At 39.8% G+C, this 10,696-nt stretch overlaps 1 protein-coding gene across 1 annotated transcript in view; it reads left to right on the top strand.

Annotated features, from left to right (window-relative positions):
- The window catches only part of LOC104413741 (rho guanine nucleotide exchange factor 26-like), a gene marked incomplete at its 5' end in the record, with an annotated part of 22,241 nt that extends 16,569 nt beyond the window's left edge, over positions 1–5,672 (top strand). Inside the window, 4 exons of the mRNA XM_010024826.1 lie at positions 406–612; positions 3,935–4,002; positions 4,519–4,623; positions 5,530–5,672. Of these exons, the coding sequence (XP_010023128.1) occupies positions 406–612; positions 3,935–4,002; positions 4,519–4,623; positions 5,530–5,672 (523 nt within the window). The remainder of the gene's footprint in view (positions 1–405; positions 613–3,934; positions 4,003–4,518; positions 4,624–5,529) is intronic.
- Between the last annotated feature and the right edge of the window lie 5,024 nt (positions 5,673–10,696).

Here is a 10,696-nt window from a genome sequence, read left to right as displayed (position 1 = left end):
TATCTCTTCCCCCCCCCCCCCCCCCCCCGAAATTCTAAAATTAAGGTCTGTTGTTCATTTGAAGCTACAGAAGTAAAAAGTGCATTTCTAGGTAATTGCTGTGCCTGATTTCCAATTTAGTGGAGTAAAGCTGAGCTCACACCACCTCAAGAACACTGAGGTCATTTAACTGTGCTGCTAAATTAAATTCTACGGGGTTCAAAAACTGATCTACTTTGTGTCTTGGAAAATTGGTAGTTTCAAAAACAGAAAAACAGAACAGATGAAGATCTGAGGTGACAGAAGAATCCTGCCAGACTGTGTTGTTAAAAGTGTATTCTATGACTTAGTTTGCTTCAAGACATACTTAATGGAAAATGAAACATTAAATGTGTGGGGTTTTTTCTTCCTTTCTTTGTTCTGCAGTGAGGAGAGTTACAATGTCACAGATTACTCTTTAAGGGACCAGCTGGTGGTACAACAGTGTGACAGTGAGGACCTGTCTTCTCCTGTAAAGAACACTTCAGCTATGCTTTACTCGCGGCAGACTTCTGCAGCTCACCTCTTCAGACTACTGGTCCTCAGTAACCACGCTGGAGAGAAGGTGGAGATGCTCCTGGGAACAGAGAGTCAGTAAGTGAATAGTTAACGTTTCTATAATTTTTCACCCCTCAACAGGCTGCCCCTCCCAAACCATCTGAGTTTTAGGCTCTCAGCAACAACATTCCCATCTCACCCTGTGGAACAACATGCTGCTGTGCATGCTGAGCAGTTGAATCTAAGTGAATCTGCTGTGAATCTAAGTATAATGTGGGTTACTATGAGAAAAATGTTGCTTTTACTGTTGTAGCTCAGGGAAGCTTTCTTGATACTTACCTTGGTTAGAAGACCTTGAATAATCAGACTGCAGAGATTCATTAAAGTTTGCTCTGTCTCTGCTTTCCTGTGCTGGTTTGTTCCTCACAGGTTTAAAGTATCTTACCCTAATTTCAGTTCTTTTAGCAGTGTGGCATTACATCATATTGTATGTACACAGAGCATAGTACTAGCAGGAGGAAACTGGCACAAGTGTTTCCTTAGGAATGGTGGTGGTCGCAGGCAAATGATGTTAGGGTATGAATGCAGAATGCTCTTGTCCTGGAGGAGTAATTTTTGAGTTAGTTATAACGGTTGGATGGTGCAGAAGTGGAACAGTGCTGGATTAAATGGGAGGAGTCTGGTGTTGCCCCAGGGAGCTGTGCTGGGATAGAGGTGGTCCTTGTTCTCCTGACAACAGTTTTCTGCTTTAGAAACGAGCAACAAGAAGTGTCTTGTTCTGTTGGGTGCAAATACCCGAGAGGCCATCATCTCTCTCTGGTGCCATTAACTTCCACACAACCCTGCACAAAAGTGAAAGATTTTATCTGTTCTAGTGGAATCTGGAGGCGGGAGGGAAGACATGAAGCAGACGTAGCCCAGCCTGGAAAAATTTAGTTTTAGGTTTTCTTTCAAAGTTTAGAATAACCCTGAAAGAAATTATAGATCATTAATGATTTCTATTAAAGATCTCATTATAAAGTACGCAGATGATTCAGACATGTTTGGAAATGCGTTTTATTGGGAAAAAAATGCAGGACATTTTTAGTTGTCTGGGCTTTTTATGAAAAGAAATTTTGTTCTGCGGATTTATTATTGATTTGCTGTATACTGTTTGTCTTAGAAATAGACCAGCAGATTGTCATTCAGAGAAAAAGACTCTGAAAACAATTACTGTATTTGGAAATTACCTGGTTTTGTAGAGCATTATCCTGTATACAAAAGGTAGAGGAAATAATTTTCTCATAACTTTGAGGTCAGGAAGGGAATCTGCAGTGGGAACCCCAAGCTCAATGGGTTAGAGTGCTCACCGAATAGAGTTCAATTTTAAATGTACAAAACTGTTCTATCTATCTGACACAAAGATTTGTAGCAGTTCGATCGTGTCTTGTCTCTTCATGTGGTGTGTGTGGTTCAGGACTTCATATTACCCTGTGAATGAGGCACAAAATACATGGTGTACGCAGATTATGAAGCAATATACATTTAAAATGGGAGACAGTCTAGGATCATCCCCTTTTTCTTAGAGTTGCCTGAAAGGAAATGTACTTTTCCTGTTAAGAATGGTTGGTTACAGGGAAGGAAAATAGGAGTCTAAGTAAGTGACACCTTTTTCTAGAGAGAAAGGAAAAAAAAAATCCAAGCAAGCCCCACAAAACCAAACAAAAACTAAACCAAAACAACCTCCCTCCAACCCCCTCAAAAAAAAACCAAAACCAAAAAGCACCAAAAAAACAACCCACAACACAAAAGCCACCAACCCAAAAAACACACAAAAAAAAAGCCACAAAGTTGATGACTCTAATGCAAAATTGTTTACAGAGTTTCTTCTTTTGGTTGCAGTACAACAAGTTTACTACCACCTACTTTTAATGACTGAAGTGTAGCATATGCTGTAGTTTTGGCCACCTGTATGAGACCAACTGGTATCAAACATTAGCAGGAGATGGGCAGTAATTCATCTTTGAGGAAGAGTGGGTATTTAAGAAGAATAATCACAGATTCTTATTAAATGCCATTAAAACAAAATCTTTCTATTCAAAGTAATGAGTTTCCAAAAGAAGTGTGCTCAGAAAGACATCCATTCTGAATCCTGTCATCCCCAGTGAAGTATTCTGAGTCTGCGCAAAGGCCATGAGAGAGCATAAGTGTTCCTGGAAGAGGCTGATGGACTTCATTGCAGAATGATGCATAGTGGTGCTGAGCAGTGGTGCATCTTAGAAGATGTGCTCTAGAGAATTCTCCAATAATTTGTGAAAATGTCCCATTCTCTGACACTTCTGAAAGCACAGAGTTCTCTTTTTTCAGATGTTTCAGATTTTTGATAAAACCAGGTCTCAGCAGAAAGCAGTTGTGTTTCTTTATACGAAAGATGGCAACAAAAATTTTTCCTAAGGGGAGGAAGAATAGGAAAATTCAACTGTGCAACTCCCTTATGTTATTATAATATGTACTAATAGCAAAGCCCCTCAACAAACAGGAGATAAAAATCTAATCTCACTGAAATGTTTGTTTGGGGAATAGAGTTCAAATTTTGATTTGCCAAAATATGAAGTTGTAATGATTAAGTTGTTACAGCTCAACCAATAACAGAGGTGATTCAAGATTAGCTTTCTCTTTCCTTTGCTGTCCAGCACCACTTTTGCTTGTTCCACTTGCTTTCAAAATCAGTTGTTGGTAATTTGCACCTCTGTGATGTACTGTGTAATGCTTAGAACCCAGATGATTATTTCTGCTCTACTCAGAGATTGGTTATGTTTTTCCTATGTTATATACAAGGTGAGATTCGAATGACTAATGTAGGCCTTTGTTGGGTCCTCACTTATTTGTGCTGACTCTCAGATATCCCACACTAACATATCTGGAAACATAAATGTGTCCTCATGAGAGCACAGAGAAGCTTCAGTTCCCCCTTCTTGCCTACCCCACTTCTTGCTTTCGTTCTAAGTGCACAGTGCAGATAGTTCTTACAGGAAACCTGGTGGTTGGTGTTGTGTATTAAAATCACCGTTTTGCATTTTTCAGGTGCTTTGTACATAAGATTTTAATTTTTTTTTTTTCTAAGTAATAGTACTTAAAAAGCATTAGTGGCAGATCCTGTTGGAGAAGGTTACCTACATCACGGAAAAATAAAGGTATACAAGACATCATGTGTGTTTATAGGCTTTTTTTTTCCTAATTCAACCTGCTTAAAATTGTTAAATATGCTTGAATAGCATATTACTAGTAGTAGTATCACACCTGGCCATATTTTGAGAGGACGAAAAAGCGGTTTTATGTTGTTTTTTACCCAGTAAGAACAAGAAAGAAAATAAATACAGAACCTTGAAAAGGGAAGTTATCAAGAGCATGAACGGTGTTTTGTCTTCTCCATTTGCAGGAGTGACAGAGCTCGCTGGATTACAGCACTTGGACAGGATGGAGGTGGGCAGAAGATGGACAGGACAAGTAAGTTACAACTGATGAGATCTGTGAGAGCTTTGGCAGGAGAATGGGAATGTGCTGCTCCTTAGCTGAGGGCATGAGCATGTATAGCGTAGATGTGCCCCTTATAAATGTCCATTTCTGTTTCTGGGCTGTGTTGCTTTAGTATATGTAAAGTTGCCATCTCTTCTGTGCACGAGGGCTTCTTGGAGGAGTTCTGTTTCGTGCAGTACTTTCCAATTGCATTCATTAATTCTGGTTTGGCCAGTTGTTCCAACCTCATAGCAAAAGTGCTAAGTCCCTTCCCTTACATGTCCATCCGAAGTCTGTTCATGTGTAATTGCTCAGGCAGGAAGCCCTTTGCATAATTTGCTGCCTCCTTTGTTGTGGTTCTTTTTTTGTGGATTTTTTTTTTCTTTTGTGGAAAGGAAAAGAAACTTCCTAAAAAGGAAGTTTTTAAAATAAATTATATATTTTCATATAAGATAGATACTCTGTTATACAGATGGTTTAACTCAGCCTGGCTTATTTCTTTCACAGCTTTGACTCAGGTAGAGATCATCAGAACCTACACAGCAAAGCAGTCAGATGAACTCTCTCTCCAGGTTGCTGATGTTGTTTTGGTTTATCAAAAAGTAAACGATGGTGAGTGAGAACTTTGCTGTCACTAACCACGTGTCACCACTGCAAATGATCCAGTTAGAAAAGTCTGTTTCCTAATAGCACTGGCTGTACAATGAATAAAAGTTTAGCTTCCAAGAAATCTTGAACATTTCACTTCAGGTTTCAGAAGGACAGCCTCTGATTAGGCAACAGCTACTCAAAGTAATTAATTTCTTGTCATAACTTACATAGAACTGCAGAAACTATGTGCTGGCTTGCTTGTAAAATGTCTGGAGATCAGAAATTGAATTCTGCCTAAAACCATGGAGCTTATGTAATAATGCTCACGTTTCAGTGAGTAAGCACCAGCTTTGTCTAAGAGAAACATCCGTGTTAATATGGTCATGTTATACACTGCACTTCACTGCCTGGTCAGCCTAACACAGTGGTTTTGCCTATTTTCCATAGCATCAAGTAGCCCAATATCAAAAATTGATTCTTGCCTGGATGTACAAGAGAATCTACTAGTATCTCACACTGTGCTGACTCGATGATGCTTGAAGCTGTCAGCACTTGAAGTACTAAATCCTAACTTAATGGTGTTATTCGGTATTACATATGAAGCCAAAGTCCCTAGCAGTTGTACCGCATTGCTTTCTTTAGATTGCAATTATATTGTAATCTTTCTATTATTTCAAAATATATTTGAACTAGAATATAAAAATTTGACTTGTTTCATGTAGTATTTATTTTTACATATTATTTTGTTTCTAGTTACCTGTATAAAAAAACCCTATCTATCTTAATCTGCTACTTTATTCCCTGTGAAGATAAATGCATAATGTAGGCAATGACTGTGTCCACTCAAGTGCAACACACACAGTTCTAGCAAGTTATCTTTGACATCACTTGCAAAGGTTTGTTACTCCTTGTCCCTTCACCTTGCAGGTTGGTATGAAGGGGAGCGGCTCCGAGATGGTGAAAGGGGCTGGTTTCCTATGGAGTGTGCTAAAGAGATCACATGTCGTGCCACAATTGACAAGAACATGGAGCGGATGGGACGCTTACTGGGACTTGAAACCAATGTGTAGAGTGTTTGTGCTTCTTCATGCTGCACTGCAGGATTTGCACTAGCTGCTGTCAGTGGGGCAGGGCTGTGTCCCACGGCTCACACGTGGAAGATGTGGGTCACCAATGCAAAAAACCTAGTCAAGGGAGCACTGATGTTTCAGACACTCATCCCTTCGAGAGCTCTGAACTGAACTGGCTCAAGCAGTAGCTTCTTAGGCAGTGGAGATCAGTCACACATCTTTTGACTTCAATTGAAGTTTCAGCTTTAGTTCCTCCATCCCTGCCTCTTAATGTATTCCTTCTCCATCTCTTTTTGAGCATTTTGACTTTCTTTCAGCAGCACTCTGTGTCGCAGTAGGTGCAGGAGGCTGAACACCTTACCTTGTCCTCTGAGCTGGATATAAACAGCGACAGTGGGGGCTTCCTGTTCCTGAGAAACTGCAGCATTACAGTTCCAGTACCAGAGGGTGTTGCTGCAATACTTCCCAGTTGTGTCAGAATCCATGTGTAGAATAACCAATGCTGTAATTCATAAAGGACTACCTCTCCAGCAGAAATCCAGGGACATCCCAGGCCCTTGCATGAATCTGACTCCTCCTAGCGCTGCAGTGCTGAAAGGATTTCTGAAAGCAAGAAAGAGATAAGAGGACTGCAGAATGTGTGATGTTGAGTGTCTTGTTCTCAGATCCGTATCAGCACAGATATTTTAAAGGAGTGTAACTGCTGGAAATGTCTGTTTTGTTTCCAGGCAAAAAGGCACAAGAGAGGTAGATAAAACACTACTGGGACTGTGCTTTCAGAGGAGCTGCATTGGTGCTGCTTCACATGTGCTCTTCTCTCTTCCAGAGAAGACATCTCACACTTGCACTACACACAACACCTGCTAAATTTTAGCATCTGTAGTTTAGCTTTGGAATTTCACAGAAAACCACCACCACTTCATGTTGTGTGAATAAAATGCACTCAAAGATTAAGTAAATTTCAGTGCATATTTTTGTATATAGGTGTGACAGTTGGTACTATAAGAACCTTCACCTTTTTAAGGACCAGCTGGTAATGCAGCAGGACAGAAAACATGTTCAACAAAAATGAGGTAAAAAGTTGCAGTACCAAGGCTTTCTCCTTGTTGCATTCCCCACCTTTGTTAAAGGGGGTTGTATGTTGTTTTATATACTGTAATTATGTTGATTTTATTTGTGAGTAAATTGGATGTTTTTAAAGATTTATCTCTGTAACAATTTAAAATATACTAGGCATTAATTTTGTACAAACCCACTTACCTTGACAGTCGGACAGTGGTTGTAGAGCCTTGTAAATTAAGTGGATTGATAAAATAGTAATGAGAGAAACTGTAAATCGAACAAAGACTATTTAACATAGTAAAAATACTGCTAATATTTTAACAAATTGTATTGTGCACAGGCAGATGTTATAACACAACTGAATGTATAAATCCAGACTTTAATTTTATTCAGATTTTTTTAATACATTGTATATATTTTCATACCTAGTTTTTAAAAAAATGCTCTAGTGGTTTTTAAAGACTTTTCATTTTTACTATTGTTGGACACAATTTTTCAGGAATTAAAGACTGTGTTATGATTTTGTAGGACAGCAATCAATAAAATGCTTTTAAATCCTTACTAAGAAAAGGTTAAATTTTTTTAAAATAAATACTATTACACTACAAGTTATTAATGTAATAGTCAAAGAAATGAAATATCTTCTCTAACCTTTAGAGTTTAAATTTTCTGTTCTGTAAAGATAAGTAACACCACCTTGTGTATTACATGTCACAGATCCAATTTACATGTGTACCCCTGAACTTGGAGCAATGGCATAAAATGCCTGGGAGAGCATCTCATCTCTGAGACTTCATTTTATAAAGAGCATGAGCATGAACATGATCAGGAACATAAGGCTCTTCAGCCACCTCTGCAATTATTTATAATGTATAACTTAGCTGGGGGTTAGTACACAAAGATGATGATTACTTTTATCAGTGCTGACAGCTTGGGCCTCCCCAGTGGCCCCAGCTGTGGTCCAGGAATCCCAGGAGTGGGGACAACTCTTCCCCTTAGCTGTTACAGCTTTGCTGGTGCAGGTGCAGCAGCTACACATTCTTTCCTTTTGTATGTTCATCACAACTGCACAAAGGATCAAAATATATATGTATTAAAAAAAAAAAAAGGTGGCTGCAGCAGCACTTCCTGAAGAGCAGTGAGTTTTCCAGGGAAGCAGATGAAGCCATCATGTTTTCTAAACTACGTAACACCCCCATGCATAGAAATTAAAGACTGCACTGCAAATCCGTTCAGTGTAGCATCAGCACGTTTCTGGAAAAGGCATCTAGTAGGCACAACACTGATGATACCTAGCATGAGCTCTTAAAAATCTTTGACTTTCACTCTAATCTGAACTCCACCATGGCTCAAAGAGTGTTTAGAAATTTAAGACAGCCTGACAAGCGATTTATGTAAAAGGCTGTATAAACAAGTTTTCAAAAGCTAAAGGTTTCCTTTGTTGTTGCCGGGGGCTGTGTGGGTGGAGGTGTGGGGGTGGGGGTGTGTGTGTGGGGGGGTGAACAAAACCAAAACCAAACCAGCAGGAAGCAACTCCACACTATTTGCATTAGCCAAATAAGTCATGTTTTAACTCTGACTTGCTCCCTTCTATTACCAAGGGAATGGCCTAAAGAACTACTTCATTATTCTCACTCATCAGTGTGCACATGTGCACAAACACACATGCACATGCTCTGTTTCCCTCATGCCCAAGGAAGAGGACTTGACACTAGTACCTCCTTTTTAATTAAATAGCTCAGCAGTGACAGAATACAGCTGGGAGTTCATTACCACAGAATTAACTATCATTTCTGCAGGCCCTGGAATTTGTACCACTTCCTTACATGACTTTTCCAATCAGGTTTTAAGCAAGTCGACCAAAGTAAAAGACTCTCAAGTTCCCTAAATCAAATTTTCCTTTTACACAAGGCAATTAAATACTCATTATGCAAGGTGGGCAGAAACCTTGAAAAGTCCAATCTGTAGGACTAGCCCTGCCATTAGGGACCCACATGGATGAGAACAAATCCCAGTTTGTATTTACTTCTCACTGAAGCCAAGACTATACAGAATGTCAGCACTGCCAGGGGAAGGAACCCACTCATTCCCGGGGAGCAGAGATGTCTACATGGGGTTTGTGCACTTCTGAGGGCCACCAAGCACCTTTCAGAACCAGAGCCACCTGACTCAGCATTTCCAAATACGCAGATGACTCAACTAAGTAACACTTAATACCATCTTTAGTCTTCCTGCTTTTTATCATCCCTGTGACACAATAAATAAAACATCTTTATACGGCAAACTTCAAAAAAATGCTATAATGCACTATTCTTCTTGACTTTCATGTCAAAGAATACATTTGCTCTCCATTATGCAAAGCTAATTTGCTGAAAATGAAGAGGTAAAAACATCACTTCAGTCAACCTACACAACTTGAGGAAACACAAACACTCACTGTGCACCATATTTACATGCACATACCTTAAACTCTGTATCTATAGACTACATTAACATGAAATATTTTTTTCCAGTATATCCTGTTTTGAAAGTAACACATTTAAGTCAAAAGAAGTGGACAGAATACAAGTGCTTGTTTGTTAGAAACAAAGCTAGAGTAAATTTTGATACTAAGATCAAGGAAGTCTGAGGAGGTTCTGTTTCCTGGGAATTAGAGAGAGAGCATTGCTCTTAGCTCTAGTATAGTCTGCATATGATTTTCAACAGCTATATACATCATCAACTACATCATTTAGGCAAACTGGAGATAACACAAAGCTCTAGAAGAGTTAATTACCACCCCTGAATTCTGTTTCATTCCATAATCCGGATTTCCAGAAGATTCTAGAAACTCTAATACACAGGCAGAAACAGCCTTCCTTAGGTGTACTGTGAACTGGGAAGAGAAACATTGATGGTTAATGGCCTAGCCATACAAACAAGAAAGCTAAAAAACCTCACATAAGCATTACTTCACAGACTGCTTAATAATTTGGCATTGTGGTTTAACAGCTAAACCTCACAGCCCCTTGCTCACTCCTCTGTAGGGGGATGAGGGAGAGAATCAAAAGGGTAGAAGTGAAAAAACTCATGGGTTGAGGTAAAAATAGTTTAACAGGTAAAGCAAAAGCTGCAGACACAGGCAAAGCAAAACAAGGAATTCATTCACCACTTCCTAGTAGCAGGCCAGTTTTAGCCATTTCCAGCATGCAGAACAGTAACTTGGGAAAACAAAAGCCACAACTCTCAAGGACTCCTCTTCCTCTTTTGTCCATAGCTTTTATCACTGAGCTATATGGCCACACAGCCAGTGTAGGCTATCAGTGGGATCAGCTGTCCTGGCTGCGTGCCCTCCCAGCTGCTCCTGCACCCCCAGCCTGCTCCCAAGAAACAACAGCCCAGAGCTCAGCAACACCTGAAACATCCCTGTGCTGCCAACCCTGTTCACATCACCAACCCAAACACAGCACCATGCACTGACACGAGGAAAATTAACTTGATCCCAGCCAAAACCAGTGCAAAACCTGACATTTAGAAAAGGCTAATTTTCAAACTCTGAAAACCAGAGGTTTCTGATACTTTTGTGCTTAAAAATAATTATGTTAAGCCGCACACTTTCAGCACCGTCAGGAAAGCACAATATCATGGTTCACACATTAGTCACTTCAGAAGTTAAGACCTGGTTATACCTATGTGTGACCACACCAGTGTGCATTTCTTCTGGTGGTGGCCCTACTACCACAGCACAATCCTGATCCTGCACCTTTTCTGGGGTGAGGGTGTAGAGAGAATTGCCATCTGTCTTTTGATTTCCTCAACCAACATTGCTGTTCTTACCCAGGCTCTGCTATTGCTACCCCTTCTTTTTGCCCTTTTTGTCACTAGGTAGAAATTTATACATCATTTAAGTACCACAAAAACCAAGAACATGAAGGAAACTGATGCCACTTGCCAGCCTCCATTTTCTTCATTATTTTTAATCC

The sequence above is a fragment of the Nestor notabilis genome, unplaced genomic scaffold, assembly GCF_000696875.1.
Source record: "Nestor notabilis isolate BGI_N333 unplaced genomic scaffold, ASM69687v1 scaffold29240, whole genome shotgun sequence".
Lineage (NCBI taxonomy): Eukaryota > Metazoa > Chordata > Aves > Psittaciformes > Psittacidae > Nestor > Nestor notabilis.
This window is presented reverse-complemented; position numbering and strand designations above follow the sequence as displayed.